Below are 17,041 nucleotides of genomic sequence, written 5' to 3'. Positions count from 1 at the left end.
TATCTATTAATTAAGTAGACTTGTCAAAGAATAATGACCAAACAATCTCCTGCAGCAAAAGAAAAAAAAAATGGGCAGTAGGTAATTCATTTTCCGTTGCCCACATCATTGCAACAAGTGTAATACTAAAAGTAATAAAAAAAAATTAAAAAAAAATAGAATGAATACTGCATTCTTATTGAGATGCCCTGTACTTCTCTTAAGACATTTTGAATGATTATTGTTTTTCTTAGAAAATAGAAGATGTTTAAATGAAACAAGAAAAAAAAATAGAGCACATGATTTTCCTGCGTGTTTATTTATTTATTTTATGAAGACTATGATAATAATAGGTCTAAACTAAAATATGACTTTAAATGTTTAGCATCACTGACTTACCAAAACTTGCATAATCTTCATCATCATATGTTCCATCCAATTGATGGACGTTAATTGCATCTCTCATATCTGTGCTTACTTCGTCACAAGAAACAAATGATGAAGATAGATTGTGAAAGAAGTCATCTCTCTGAGACATTTCAGCTTCTTCTGCTTCATCATCTTCTTTGGATATTTCATTCTTGGTCCCTAATATACTGTCTTCATCAGGCATGTTTGATTGACTGTTGGCAAGGTCCATAAATACTTGTAGTAGTTGGTTATCCTCTGTATTACCTAAAATGGCAATAGTTATCCTCAAATAAAGACTAAAAAACAAATGCATAAAATTTTTCCGTTTATAGGATTAAGTGACTAAAAAGGCAGACAGAAAGAAAAATACCATTTATGCTCACAAAACCCTGAAGAGTACAAACATTAATTACACTAACTTATTTTAAAACTGTTTTATTAATCAAATTTTTTTCACAAGTTTACTATTCTCTGTATAACTATTTGACAATTAATTTTTTCTTTTAAAAAAGAAAGCTTTGCTGCAGATGTAAACAATATTTTTCATAAATATACAAGAATCCTCAAGTTGTAAAATTCCTTGAGGAGGCTCAACTTAAGACAGGGTTTAGAAATCTGATCTCCTTATTTTAAGTACTAACTAAAAAATGCATAGTAAAAAAAAGAAACATAATACAAGATTTTAAAAAATGACAAGTTTAAACATAACACAAAATTTTTGAAATCTACTTCAGAATTTTTTTAAAAAAATTTTGTTAAATTCACTTAGCAATATTTTTAACTCAGGTTAACTAGTGCTAAAAAAACAATAAAATTTGCTTAATTGCATTGAAAATTTGGGACTTTATGCACTTTTACATTAGAAATAAATGTAGGGTATAAATAATTTAGAAAAATCCTTGTATAATGTAAGTAAATAACAATAGTGATACGAAACTAAGAGCATTATTTAACACTTCCATGATCACTAAGAATTTTTACTTGTCTACATAGAAACTATCAAGGAATAAAAGTACTTTAAAATACATATTGTTATATAATTTACCAGGGAATTTAAAATTAGCTCATTTTAAAAGAAATTCACATTAAGCATGTTAATGAGGTTCAACAGTAATAGGTATAATCTGTAATAGGTAATGAATATTTCATTTTACAAGAAAAAAGGCAACTTACTTAGACCAAATAAATCAGAAAGCGATTTGTTTGAAAGAGTGCTCTGCGAATCTACAAGAGAAAATTTTTTATAAAATATTTATCTATGTTGATTAAGCTATGTTGACTAATTTATTTATTAGGATTAATTCATGCTGTGAATTAAGAATGAATTTAAAATTAATAATGAGCAATTAAAACAATTTATTATAAACTTAAATATTCTTGCCTCATTCTACAGTAAAGTTAAAAATAATTACCTGCAATTATTAGAATATTAAATTAATAGAAGGAATTATTATAAATTTTTTCAGCAACAAATTTTCAAGCAAAATCAAAAGAAGCACAACAAGAACTCATAATTTTACAAAATGTTTTAAAAAATTTAAGAAAAAAACAAATGATTTTTTAAACAATATCAGAAAGAATTAAACTAATAATCATTATTTAAAAAAAAGAAGAAAAAAAAAACATTTCTACACATTAACTGTTTATTGACCCAGTATACAAGAGAAACAGAAACTAAAATGAATTTGTAAAGTGAGCTATTTCACTTTATAAGATATTTAATAATAAAAAAGAACAGTAACAGAATAAAACACGTAAAATCTAAGATAATACATAAGTATAAATGAAAGAATATATAACCAAATATTTAGTATATATGTTGCATGTTTAATACTGAAAAATGGCTAAACAAATATTACCTGGAAAATTGGACTCATCGATTTCTTCAGTTTTATTTAAGTTAATGCTGTAAGAAAATATAATTAATAAGCAAAAATTAAGATGTGTTAAAAGAGTACATTTTAATGCTTAGAAAAAAATACAATTTTAATTCTAGCACTTTAGTACTGATCAAATTTTAAGTTCATTGAAAGAAAAATATTAAGCTTAAAAATTATTTCCTTTTCTTTTTTTTATTTTTAAATAAAAGTTCAATTGAATAAACTTAAAATTATCAAATGTGTCCTACTTATAAATTTCAAATTTAAAATGTAACTGATTATAAATACAGAACAAAGACATTTAACATGAGTAAAATTTATACTTGGGAGCAGTTTAAAATAGACTTCATAATTGCCAAAAATAATAAAACTCAATATCTTTTAACATCAAAAAAAAAAACTTTAAAAAAAACTTAGAGGCATGATAGTACAAGGAGGGCCAAGGCATACATTATACATTCTAGTTTTCTCAACCTTGGGCTTTGGGATGCAGATGTTTCAGTTTTTTATTAAAACATGGAACTCTCAGTGTCAAACTCACAAACATAATTTTTACTGTTTATCAACCCACTGAAGGAATGAGAGGCCAAGTCAACCTTGCTCAGACAGAGATTAGAACTCAGAACCTGTGACACGGATGAACAAAGCGCTACTACTCAGCCACTGGGAGTGTCCTTTATCCTAAGGATTGTCCCCCCGCTAAGGTGAGCATTAGTCCTAGCTGCTTTCAGCCCAAAACCAAATTTCTACCTTGTTATTCAATATAAATCCCTGTACAATTCTGACCAACAGCTCAACAATTGGAGGGTTAAGAGATCATAACTATATAGGTATCTCACTTATCTACTTTTATCACTCACTATCCACTAGGAAACATACCCTGTGAATAAGATCAAAATTCTACCAGGCAATTTTTAATAAAATTCAAAAATATTAGTTATCTTAATTATATTAATAAAACTATATAAAATTGAAGGCATATTATTATTTTTTTTTAGAAACAGCAACAGAAAACCTTTATGGTTTATCGTTGTACAAACAGCATAAGATAAAAATGAAACATATCTAATAAAAGCATTTTAAGTACAAATGTTGCAATTTAAAATAATTTTTCATAAAATAAATTTTTTTTTATTACTTACCAAAGTTTTTTTTTTTTTTTTAAAAAAAAGAGAATTTAAAAATATTCTGCAGAAATTTTTTTTCTCAATAAGTTGCAATTTAAGAGTATTCAAAACCAGTTACGTTTAAAGCTAAACAATTAAAAAAATTAATTTAAAATATCTTAATGACTATAATTTAATGCATTTAAGAAAGCTCCAATAAATATGAAGTGTTTTTAAAAATAAAAAGTGTTTTTATCAATGTACGAAGGGAAAAAAAAACGCTTTAATAAATATAATTTCAAACTTTCATTAGAAGTAGAATCTAAACCTTTTCTGCACGTAAAACGAATAGCTTTAACAAGAAGCTTAACTCTAAATCATAATCTATTGTGTCTAGTCCTTTTAGAGGCAATTCTAAAATATTATCACAAAATCACAAGAATAATTATTATTTTCAAAATACTTATGAGCATTAAAATGCTTTTAATTTCATAAATGAAAAGTTTCAAGCACTTAGTTGTAAAAGAAGTCTTTTTTATTTATCAAGAGTGATCAGCAATTTTTTTGAAAATAGCTAGTTATAACGAGCTATTTTGCCTTCAAAGAAATAGTTCAATGAATAAAAAATGCTTTCTGCATGAAATCTCACATTAATTCAAGTTTTTCCTTTTCAGCATTTTGCCATACAATTTAAAATGACAGATTTTTAAATACAAATAAAATAAAAAAAATTTAAATTATTTTCAAGATGATTTCAGGACATTTAATATCATACCCAAAATACTATTAAAAAAAATGGGACTAAAGCATAAATGGATTAATAAACTTTGCATCAGTTAATGTCATTGCTTTAGATAACAGAGAACAAAAACAACCTGATTCTAATACAGTTTCACCATTTACTTTAAGTCTCACTACAGATTATCTGAAATTTATAACAACTATTTACCTTTCCTCTCTTTCATGTAATATATTCTCCAGCCTTTTATATAGAACTTCATTTTGTGTTTGTACTCTACTTCTTTCTGTTAACAAAAATAAACATGAGAGATACATTAAATATAAGGAAAAGGAATATAAAATAATTCCACATAGTTTTCATGTTCAAAAGGCTGCTTAAATATTAAATGTACTACAGCTTAAAAAGAAATGAAAAGAATCAAGAGCAAAAACTTATATTTTACAAGACAATTTAAACTTAGAATATAAATTTACAATAACAATCTGAACATAAAAAATTAAGAAAGGAAATAACTGTTAAATTTGAAATAAAATTTTTACATTTTAAATAAATTAAAGTATAGATATAGATACAACACAAAGTTCTTTATCTGGACCTCCATCTACTGTGAGGGTCACTACTCCGGACACTTTTTAAGAATCAAAATAAACGAAACTCTTTTCCTTTTTCACAAAAGAATAAACACTCAGTTTCACTCAACTTCAATCTCACACACTCAATTTCACATTTTGAAAAATTTCACATTTGAGACTTAATGATCATTCACTAAGTTATTATTCAAAAGTGCAACAAAGAATTCATAGATTATAATAATATTCTATTAAAATTTTAAAAACTATGAGAAAATCCCAAACGGTTAAAAATGCAATAAAAAAAACTGCAAGGACAACAAAATCGTAACAAATTTAGTGCATCTAAAACAGGGTGCATAGCCAAATCTTTCAATAAAAAATAAGCACCTTTTAAGTACTTTTTAAACACTCAAAAATTTTTTTTTTGGCACTATATACATTAACAAAATACAAAATAATTTTCAAAGACTTTAGATGATCATGATAAAATAACTAGTTTCTGACAAAGATCTCTTTCGGAATTGACAATCCTCTATTTGTTATTTTTATTCAATAAAGTTATTTTGATGTTTGTTTACCTTAAAGACCTATTATCCGGAAAAATCTAGTTTACGGGTTTGCTACATATACTTCTACTTCAATCTTAAATGCTTCAGTATATAATCTTTACCTGACTTGCTCTTGTTTATTTTTTAGCCACATTAAAGGGCATTGGGCTATTTGTGTTATTTTACTACCAATCTATAGAAACAGCATGGTATGGCCCCTCTGAAGAAGCAACCATGTTGTCACTGATTTCCATTTTTTTTATTTAAATTAGGATTGCTGCAGTTGATGGTGGATTCTGTTGTCTCCTGTTCTTTTGATTTTTGGTCAGGCACTTTGACTTAATTATTTTTTCTTAAATTAAATTTATATCTTTTAAATATTTTGCTTCCAGTTACAACATTAGTAGCTTAGTGCTTTTTTAACTTGGAATTATAGGTTCTATTTCCTTTAATTCAATATTGTTTTGCTTTTTATGTTTAATACTGCTTTATATATGTGTTTTGAATCAATAAAAAATGTTTAATTAATGTTATTATTGTACTTCGTTCAGTGAAGTCGACCAACATCCAGTAGCATTGCACACATGTGCCTATCAATTGTTTCAATGGAATCAAGATATTAATTCTAACAAATTACAATGCAACAACTACGCACCATAAGAAGTATTTAAATTTTTTTTTAAAGAATAGAATTAAAAAAAAAAGGAAATAGAAAAAGTTTTTTAAATGTTACCTTGGCTTTCTTCAAAAGAAATTTGAGATGCCTCATTTTTTGTTTGTCTTCTTAGCCTTTCTTCAGCCCAAATAGACTGAAGTCCTGGATTGTTACCATGCTGAGCTGTTATTGCAAAGAATTAGAGTAAAGTTACTAAAAAACTCAAAAGTAAATTACTTTCTATTTTTTTTTTAAAATTTTAAGATATTAAACAAAACATACAACTTGTGGCAAAGTACATTGATCAAAAAACTTCCAATGAAAAAAAAAACTCCTTTGGTTATTAATTCAGGGTTGCCACAGTAAAAAATGAACAAAAATAGTTGCTTTTAGTAGCCTCAAGCATGAAAATAGTTGCCTAAAACTATAAGAAGTTGCCTGAACAGGAGCAAAAATTTATCAAAAATAGTAGCCAAATAATTAAAATTGTAGCCTAATTGTCAAATACTATGATAAGGACTGGTTGATGTCAGAAATTTTAAATTGTGATACATCGTCCATTAGACATCGTGATTTAGTATATGTTCAGAAATTACCCATGGGAAATCAATCAAAAATAAATTAAAGGAATAAATCTATTACAAAAGAAAATATTAATTCTAAACATATTCTACTATAATATCAATATCATTGCTTAATTTTTTCAATTAAAATAACAAAGAAGTCAAAGTAAAAGCAAACCCAAGATTTATTTCATTTTTCTTAAATTAAAAATGATTTAAGATTTATCGGTTTAAAAATAATAATACTGTAACAAAATATTTTGCATACGTGCATTAAAATTAAAAGAAAAAAAAAACGAAAGTAGAAAACAAACCAAAGAAATGTTTACTTTAGAAAAAAAATTATTTTTTTAAAATTATTTGTTGGAAAAAAAAACCATGCTTTTGAAACATCATTAGACCCTCTTTTATTGAATTATTTAAAATAATATAAAGTAGTATTAACTAATGGTTAAATTCTGCACTGAATAAATGCAAATTTTTTTTTCTTATTTATTATTATTTTCGTTTTTGAAAATAAAATTGACTAGATTTATTTCTTTAAAAATGACACTGACTATCTAACAAATTATAAAACAAACAAGTATTGAAAGAATTTTAATAAAATTTTTTAAAAAAATACCTTAAGTACTAATATTAAATTATTAAAAAGCGTCCAAACATTACTAAACTCTCTATTTAATTTTAAAATTTTTTTTTGTTTTTTAACTAACAGCCAAATTTTTTTAAAACTTTGTTTTCAGTTTCTCAAAAATAAAAGCAAATAAAATAAAGGTAAGCTTTATTTTAATTTTTTTACAAATAAAAACAACTGAACATTTATTGGTTTAAAAATAATCAAATTATTATACTTACCTACATTAAATAAATTTGAAAAAAAAAAAAAAAAAAAAAAAAAAAAAAACTAACTTTTTATAACAAAATTAAGTACAAAAACCCCTATTAAATTGTATAGCTTAAAATGAAAAATAATAATTGAAAAAAACCAATGAAGAAACCTTTCTAATATATATTTTCTTTCATTGATCTATTGAGTTCAGAACGAAAGTTTAAGATAACAGTGATTGTGCAGCAATCGCAAAGTAACAGTAGGTCTACGAAAAATAAGCATAAGTATAAAAATAACTTCGCTAAGAGTAAAAAAGTCTCCCAATAGTCGCCTATTCCTGAAAATAGTTGCTTTTTTTGGCCTTTTCAGGCAAAGAAAGTCGCCTAAGGCCGAAAATAGTAGCAAATAGTCGCATTTTAGTAGCCTGTGGCAACCCTGTTAATTTGATTTGCTTTAAGGTCCTGCTCTCCTTAGGAAATTATAATCAGTTTCTCAAGAATATTCTGGGACTTTTAATATTTTTAATTATCATCAATTTATCAAACTTTTTTACTTTTTAAATTTTAAAACTAAAATGTGATAAAATCAACTTTTCCCAAATTTTGACTTTTTACAAAATGTAAAATTTGGGATAAATTCAATGACCTTTCATTACTCATGATCACTATCATAGATGTCATACAGTAAATTATGAGTTATTTTTAAACTGTTAAGATTTGTGGTTTGCTTTTCTAATATTAAAATACATCATATTCTAAAACTGTCGTAATATTGATTATGTACCTTGACATCTAAGGCAGTTGAAATTACCTTTACATAAAGCAGAAAATTTTTCTTTCACACTGCTCTGCTGCTATATTAAAAATTATATCTAGATAAATATTCGTTTACTTCAATATGAACAAAGAACTAACAACAAAATAATCCTTCTATAGCTAGCTTCGAGTTATAGGGAATTGGTTATGCAGTCAATGTTCAATATAACCATGAATATGATTAAAATAGCTCAGAATAGGTGGTCCTGCCATTTATAGAAAATCCAGAATGTTTAACATTTATTATGCGGTAACACGAAAAGAAATAATGGTTTAAATAATTTGTTCCAGATTTTTGTTACCCGCTGATATGCATGATATGAATGGAAAAATATTATCTTCCAAAGCGCAAAAATCTGGAACACCTGGGGGTCTGGAAGGATTTTCAAAGAATTAAACAAGATTTCAGGTGCAATATGGGAGTGAAAGGTTCAGTTATGATGTTTTAATGAGTGTTAAAATGACATGGTGTCAACAAACAGAACTTCATATATTGATTATTATAATAGAAGGGTTGCAGTGATAGGGGATCGCACTAAAGATTGTAAACTGCATATATACACATCCTGTTCAAAAAACAAATGAGTTTGTATTACATGAAACGTCTAAATTAGCATTTTTCAAAAACTTACATGAGATTTCCTTTTTATTTATAATATCACTTTTGCAGCAATCAGCTTCTAACTCACAGACAGATTCTCTTGGTAAGCCATTGATTTGAGAGCTAAATAAAAATAGTTGAAAAAACAAACTTTTTCTAAAAATATATATATAAAAAAAAAAAATGCAAATTATAAATAAAAGTAAGAATAGTCTTATAGTAGTTTTCTACTTTAAAGCACACAAATTTTACAAAATTCATTGGAGACAATCTAGATATGAAAAGACCAGATCAAGAGACACAAGATAATGAGTCAGAAATGATACTAATTAGCCAAATGAAAGTAAAGCATGAATCACAATTAAAATTTAAACTCGCATACCAGCATGCAAATTATATACCCAGAAAAATGAGTTATTTAGCATTCAAATCTCTGTATTACAAATAAACAATTCAAATAAAAGAATAATCACTTTGATTTAGAAAGCAAAATGAAAATCAAACCTCAAATTTAATAAATAAGAACATTATTACTTGACTGTTTAAATAAAAGTTTAAATTATATTTATCATATTATGCATTATTATTCATGCTTACATCAATTATAACATTCTTGCTAAAACAGCATTAAATGTAACTATTAAATACTTAAAAATGTTTATCCACAATCATTCGACTGCATGGAAAAAAATTGGGTTTGAAGATGCTGGCTATAAGGTGAAGAAAGTCAGTTTTTCTCGTCATCATGGATTTAAAAAAAATTTAGAAGAAAAATGTTCTCAATTCGCTCTTACACACAACTGCTAAATGGTTAGAGGTTTCTAATTGTAAAAATATTTAATGATTAAATTATTTACTCTTTAATTTCCTATAAATGCATTTTATACATATTCAAATTAAATAGTGAGCAATAACATAATTTTTTTTTTATAATATCAGTAAATCTGCTTATGGTCTACATTTCAACTACGGCAAAAATCGTAGAAGGGACATAAAAAAAAAAAAAAGGTTATGAGATGTCAAACTTAGAAACATAATAAATACATAAACATATGAAGCACCAGCAGACTTAATTAGGCAAAAATAAAACTAAATAAGTATAAATTTTTTTCTTCTTTTCCTTTGTTATTAATAGCCAATGAAGAAAATCAGAATAATTTTGAACAACAAATTACACGGTTGTTTTTTCTTGATGCAGGTGTTTAATCAGTCCCAATTAAAAGCCTTGGAATTTATATATATATATATATTTTTAATTTGAAACACTTTATTTTGTCTATTAATAAATAAAATATTATGAATGGGAACATTAATCGAAAGAAAAAAGAGATTGAGAATTCATGTTTCAAATGAGGACCAGCTATTAGAATAAAAGACCCAAAAATATGGAAGTCTTAGGTGTAGTGGAATCATGTATGTATGTGCATATATATGTGTGTAAATGGTGGCAGCCGGACCGAGCAGGAAAACAGACACAGGACTTTAATAAAAGCAAATTAATTTTATTTGATCATTTTCAAACGGATGACGAGCGAAAAGTAAAGTTCACTCCATCGTAGTTCTGTCTTACTGTTAGGGAAAATCTTAAAAAAAAATCCGAAAATGTATTGATTTAGGGAAAAGAGGGAAATCTTGAAATTACTATTGGTTTATTAAATAGGTCATGCGATTCCCACAAAGAGTAAAGGGAAAAATGTCTTACTTTTAATTAATGTATACTTGAGCCAAAAATAGATTTTAGAACAGGATGCGGCCTTTTAAAAGTAAGAGTGAAAAAGTGTTTCGATTGGAATAATAAATTAGGAATTGTTCTATAGAAAAGAAATAACATAAAAAGATTTATAGAAGCTTTTTATGTTACACACACACATTTAAATGAAATTGTAAATACCAATATAAGTAATTTCCAATAATTATACATTTTATTAAAACTCTAAGGATAACCTTACCTGCTTAAGGAAGTAACATCCCAAACTTTATTAGCAATATCACTATCATCACTGTTTGAAATATCTTGATTCCTTAAGGGTGATGTGGCTGCAATGTATGTTTCTCCTGAAGCTCGAAATTTGAAAGATGAAGTTTTTATAAAGTTCATACCAAATAGATTATGATCAATGAAAAACTAAAATGGAAACAAAAATAGATATCACATAAGCTGTAATATTATAAAAATAATTTTTTCAAAAAAAAAAAAAAAAAAAAAAAAAAAAAAAAAAAAAAGACAATTTTTTTTATCTCAAACAATAAGCAAATATATATACACACACAGAAAAAAAGAAAAGAAAAATGAAATTTTTTTCAGGTGCTTAAAAAAGTTTACTCAATTGCTAAAAAAGATTAATTTAATTAAGGATTTAGAACTTCATTGCCCCTATCATGTCATTGGTCAGGAAATTATGGAGTCTGAACATTCATGACCCCCATAAGATTTTATGGGAATGCATTTTTTTTAAATTCATGGATACATAAATAACGGTGCACAATTGAGTGGATTGTGCCATTTTCTTGACTTCTGATAAGTGCAATGGAATAAGAAATTATTGCATAGTATTAATTTAAAACCAATTTAATTAAACTCTACATAGACAAGATAAAATATGTAACTATAAACTAAGTACTTTTGACATTCTGTTACAATCTAACAAGTTCTGTTATAATCAATGATATATGAACACAAACTCTTACATATTCACTAAAAAAGAAAAGAAAAAAAAAACCTTATCCGAGAGGTGGGATAACAATTAACTAACATCTTTATTATCCTTTCTTAATATTTAAATTGCTATACAATTCACTCAACACTAGGTAATACAAATTGTTCAATTGTAACAATCATTTTTCAGGATTGGACTTGTTCCTTACTCCTAGCACCCCATATAAAAATATTAAGTGTACAAAAGAAAGATAAAATGCATAAAATGTTTGTGGGTTATAAAAACAAATCGAGCTGTATTTCATAGTCTTAGTTGGCAGCAATTGCTGTGGCATCAATTTCAAAGCAAACACACTCCATTTTTAATGATGACAGAAATTGAGGAAGACAATAAAGCATTTGCGATATTTGGGCGTTTTATAGGATACTTTATAAAAATTATTTAATAACATATAAGGTGACATTAACACCAAAAAGTAATATATTTTTTTTAACCATGCTTCCTCAACCATTTTCTTTTACTCATTTTAAAAACTATTGAGCGAGATCAACATTAAAATATACTAGAAGTTTTGAAACAATGCAATTTATTATCTTTGAAAAATAATTACAATTAAATTATAGAAGATAATAGATAGAATAATATAATATTAATTATAGGATGTATGGAAAATAATTTCTATAATTTTAAATTCAAAATAATTCAATCATAATTCTAATTTTAGAAATCTAATATTTTTCATGAAAAAATTGTTTTATAAACAAAAACAGTCATTTTATCACTGGTGAAATGTCCTGTGTATAATTTAATTTCGTAATTAATTCTGAAACTCTAAATAAAGGACATTTCTTAAATGGAGTATCAAAAGCATAAGTACAATATAATAATAGTTTTTAACCTGTATACTATTAAATATTACAAATAAAAAATATGTAATTTATCTTTTTAATAATAGTATTTGAAAACAACAATTTCTAAACACAAATAAAGTAAGAGCAAAAACTAACCTGCAAAATAAAAGGAATGTGGGCTTCATGTGGCTGTATAAATTTGTTCAGTACTTTACAATTTGTTAAGTTATTTGCAGTTCTGAAAAAAAAAAAAATATGATCACATTGATATCAACTAATTGAATTAAGAAAAGATTTATTGGAAGATAAATATATATTACCTCATTACATCAATAGGATTATAAAAATAAATTTTGAGGAAATCCTCCTTCTCTTCATGGTAACCGTATAAACATCTAAAATTAAAAATTATTTACAATACATTTTAATATCAGTCAAAATCAAAAAAAATCATATAGAGTAAATTAATAAATTCAATTTATCCGGAGCTCGCTCCTAAATTATAGTGTGATCAAGGCTAAAATGCTAATGATAAATACTTTTTTTGATACAAATTTGGTTACTTTATTCTATTTATGACATTCAAATTTTTTTGGGGTCATTTTTTCATATTTTAGATTATGCTTCTCTTTTATTAATAATTTTTTTTTTTATGAATTTTGAATGATGTTTTTCATTTTAAGAGCATTTTGCTTATGAATAAAATTATTTTTCTTCATAAATCAATGTAAATATTTCATTGAATCTTGTTATTTTAGATTTTCTCTAATAACAAATGTTAATGATATAGGAATTTGCTTTTTGATAAGAGAAAATCTCTTAATTTTAAGACTATCAAAAACATATGATAATACAATAAATTTTGATGTTTTTGAAGATAGAAACTAAAAACTAATAAATTCATATATTTCTTTATCAAGTATTTATTGACATTTCATTTTACTCATAAATTACATATTTATTTTAATTATTACCTTACTTCGTATTAAATGTACGATTCAATTACAAGTTTTTATATACAAGCCTTTTATATGATTTCTTTTTGAAAAAAAAAAAATAAATAAATAAAATAAAATGACATATATTTTTAAAAATTTTAAGGGCATTATTATTTATTTAAGAGTTATTTTTTGCAGTTTGTAGAGGCTATTTTTGCAATTTTTAAGGGCATCTTTTCAGCATTTTCAGATCATCAGCCTTGACTGATGTTATACTAAGATTTTGAATATGCTTTTCATACATTCATTTCGAAAAGTTCTAAACCTGAGTGGCAACATAGTAACTTAAAGAACAATCATTTCAAAATGAAAGTTGTGAAGATTTTCACGTTAATAATTTCACAGTTAAAAACAACTGAAGAACGTTCAGATTTACTCACAGACGTTGGGTAACTTCTATATTATATACATGGTGAGGATTCGAAGCTGTTTTTCTTTCTTCAACATTGAGAGCTTTATCAATTTCTAAAGCTAATTTTTGGGTATATTCACGGGAGCTCTTAACATCAATACCAGGAAAGACATCTTTACAGCGAACACTAAGGTATGGAAAAACACCATGTATATGTAGGCATCCTTTCTGACCTGAAAAAATAGTAAAAAAAAAAAAAAAAAAAAAGATTAAAAGGGATTTATAAACTTTCAAGAGCACACTAAAATATACATTTTAAGTTATCATAGTTTTCTATTTTTCTTTCAAAAAGGCTTGAAACCTTGGCTTCAAAAAGGTTTCAGACCTTGAAATTTCATTTCAAATATCTTTTAAAAAATTTCTATCCATTAACATCTATGGTTCATTTTTACCTTTAAAACCAAGATCATGTTAAGCAGAAAAAAGGCAGTAGGCATCATCAGAAGACAGTGTGGGGGCAATGAGTCGGATAAGGTCAAAAATATTAACAAATAGTATTTTTTATTAAAATTTAAAGAACATCTCCATTCTAACAATTAAGTATTAAATTTTTTTTTAAAAAATAAGTGGAAGAATTTTTGAAAAATTATATTGTTATTAACCAAAGATACAATCAGTGACTTCTTATTAGATTAAAATCTAAAAATCTTAAAACTAAAATATCAAGCATTTCAACCTTAACTTAGGATTGAGACAATAAGCATCATAATTTTAAAAATTATAAAGTATAAAAGTTTTGCAACAATAAATGTTTGACCAATGATATGAAGTTTTACAGGTTCTAATTTACAAGATTCTAAAAAAGTTACTGATTCTGATGTTATTTATTCAGATATACTTTTGTAAATTTTTTTTAAGGATAAATAGAAAGACAAATTGAGTTTATTTTTAAGCACATACATTTTCAAATACTGCTTCTTTTTTTCTTTTAAAATCAATAAAAGTATGATGCTTTCTGATGTGTAATATATTTTAATATTTTTTATGGAAATTCTTTTGATTACAATTTAACTTGACACACCTAGCAACTAAATTGGGTTCTTTTTTTAATAGATTTAATTCGATCTCTATTCTAAAGGCTAAATTGTAACTTCCTTTGTAAACTTCTCTTTAAAAAAAATTAAACTTCAGAGTAGTATACTGTGCAGGATTTCAAAACTGATAATTTTTCAAGCCAAAACTTACTTTACTGCAAAAAAATTTTTAAAGGAAAAATAAATATAAAATCATAAACAAACATGATAGTAAATATTGGACCCATAAATACTTTAATTAATCAATAGAATTAAAAATTTTAATTAATCAATAAATATGCTTTCCTATAATATTCCACTGTTTATTGATTTACACTTTCATGAAAAATAAAAAATGATGGATTAATAAAAAGAAGTATTAATATTTTATGTATGTTCCAAAAAATCATAATTTTTAAAATCTAAAAAAAAATATATACATATATATAAATAATTATTCTACTACTAAAGTTTTCATTCAATATTAATAATGACTTAACCAATTTGACTTAAGAAATAAGTCTCCTTCTTTTTTTCTCTACAAAATGTTTAAAATTAATAAGAGACAAGATCATATAAAAAATATACTAGGGTTTTAATAAAAAAAATTCCTTAAAAAAAAAAAAATTACAAAGCGCTTTAAAATAAACTATGCTTGAAAGATAAAGTGATTTTGCAATATACATTACTTGTGCAATCTAATTATGAAATGTAATTATTTGAAGAGAAATTAAAAATATATTACTAAATCATTAGTAACAAATTTCACTATATGGTACTAAAAATAGTTAAAGTACCTCAATCAATTCATAACAAACATTAAATATTATATCAAGCTAGACACTTTATACACTAAACTTTTCAAATTTTAACGATGAAAAAAATTTCACTCATGATATAAATTCTATTATTTATGCTGATAACGGGCACTTTTTTAAAAAATTTTAAACTAAAAGAAATTGGTTTTTGAGAGGTAGAGTAACCATTGCAAGAAGCAACTGTACAGAAACGTCTCTATTATTCCAATTTAGGAGTCCACGTTAAAAAATAAATAAGAACAAAATGGGAATATAAATTTTGCGACTGCAAAAATCTGAATAGCAAACATCGTATTCTTTAACAAGAAAGCACTGATACAAGTTATAATGCATATATAATTATCACCACTTAAATTATCATTTTAGATTACTGATAACTTACAGTTCTATTAATAAAATAAAGAGTCATTTTTTTCTACAAAGTAGTTTTTAGAACTTAATAGTAAATAATAGGAGAAAAGGTCAAGGTCATATAAAAAAATATAATATGGCTTTAATTTTTCTGCAAACAAAATAAATTTTTAATTTTAAAGATTTAAATAAATATTTTCCTTTAATAGAACTTAACGAAGTACTTTGTTAAAACAAACATATGCTTCAGAGATTAAGTGATTTCGCAATATACATTACTTGAGCAATCAAACCATAAAATGTAATTATTTGAAGATAGTTTAAAAATATGCATACATTACTGAATCATTAGTTACAAATTTCATTATGTGACACTAAATATAGTAAAAATATTTTAATCATTTCATAACAAATATTAAATATGTCATCAAGCTAGACACTTTTTAAACACTAAATTTAAAATTTTAACTAAGAATAAAATTTTACTAAAAATATAAATTCTATCAATTAGGCTGATATTGGACATATTTTTTAAAAATTTTAAACTAAAAAAATTGGTTTATGTGCGGTAGAGTCATCATTGTTAGACTTAACTGTACAGGGTTGTCTCCATTACGACAGTTTAGGAGTCCATGTTTAAAAAATAAATAAAAAACAATTAAATATATAGTTTTAATATTATACCTGCAGGAGTATTGCCCACCACTCGAATAACGGGAACTTTATAAATTTCGCTACCGCGAAAATCTGAATAGCAAACATCGTATTCTTTAACAGGAGAGCACTGGTACGAGTCAACTGTCAAAATACGGAGAGATAGCATCCTAATGAATGCCTAAAAATAACAATAACATAACATTAATAACATATTATAAAAACAATAACTTTTATAATAGGTAACAAAGACCTTCGATTATAGTTTACAGAAGCGAGTATTTTGGATATTACGAAAGAATTCAGTTAGCCTATATACAAATAAAAAAAAAGATAAGTATAATGACTTATTTACTCGATCATACGGTGTCCCCAGGAAGAAATTCTTCAATCATTGGAATCCGTTGGGAATAATTTAAAATAAATATATATATGCGCATAATGATTCAAAAGAAAAATAATCAGAAATTTTAAATCATCGAAGTAATAGTATTCTTCTGAGAATTAGCTATGTATAAAAAATCTAGTAAACACATAACTACAGCTTAGCATTACGCACTGCGAAGGAGAGTTGAGTTGTTCAAAA

At 25.3% G+C, this 17,041-nt stretch overlaps 1 protein-coding gene across 3 annotated transcripts in view; it reads right to left on the bottom strand.

The window, feature by feature from the left end:
- Nucleotides 1-17,037, bottom strand: part of PolZ1 (DNA polymerase zeta catalytic subunit) — a 45,812-nt gene extending 28,775 nt beyond the window's left edge. For all 3 annotated transcript variants that reach the window (XM_016055453.4, XM_016055454.4, XM_016055455.4), the window contains exons 1-12: nucleotides 16,811-17,037; nucleotides 16,486-16,636; nucleotides 13,588-13,792; nucleotides 12,530-12,604; nucleotides 12,366-12,447; nucleotides 10,651-10,826; nucleotides 8,733-8,824; nucleotides 5,972-6,076; nucleotides 4,326-4,401; nucleotides 2,250-2,296; nucleotides 1,564-1,614; nucleotides 379-654 (exon numbers count right to left, since the gene is read on the bottom strand). In XM_016055453.4, coding sequence (XP_015910939.3) covers nucleotides 379-654; nucleotides 1,564-1,614; nucleotides 2,250-2,296; nucleotides 4,326-4,401; nucleotides 5,972-6,076; nucleotides 8,733-8,824; nucleotides 10,651-10,826; nucleotides 12,366-12,447; nucleotides 12,530-12,604; nucleotides 13,588-13,792; nucleotides 16,486-16,624 — 1,324 coding nt within the window. In that variant the 5' untranslated portion in view covers nucleotides 16,625-16,636; nucleotides 16,811-17,037. The remainder of the gene's footprint in view (nucleotides 1-378; nucleotides 655-1,563; nucleotides 1,615-2,249; nucleotides 2,297-4,325; nucleotides 4,402-5,971; nucleotides 6,077-8,732; nucleotides 8,825-10,650; nucleotides 10,827-12,365; nucleotides 12,448-12,529; nucleotides 12,605-13,587; nucleotides 13,793-16,485; nucleotides 16,637-16,810) is intronic.
- Nucleotides 17,038-17,041: the final 4 nt, after the last annotated feature.

The sequence above is a fragment of the Parasteatoda tepidariorum genome, chromosome 7, assembly GCF_982258835.1.
Source record: "Parasteatoda tepidariorum strain Cologne lab strain chromosome 7, Ptep-v5.0, whole genome shotgun sequence".
NCBI classification, from domain to species: domain Eukaryota; kingdom Metazoa; phylum Arthropoda; class Arachnida; order Araneae; family Theridiidae; genus Parasteatoda; species Parasteatoda tepidariorum.
The sequence above is the reverse complement of the archived record's forward strand: the minus strand, read 5'-3'. Positions and strand labels throughout refer to the sequence as shown.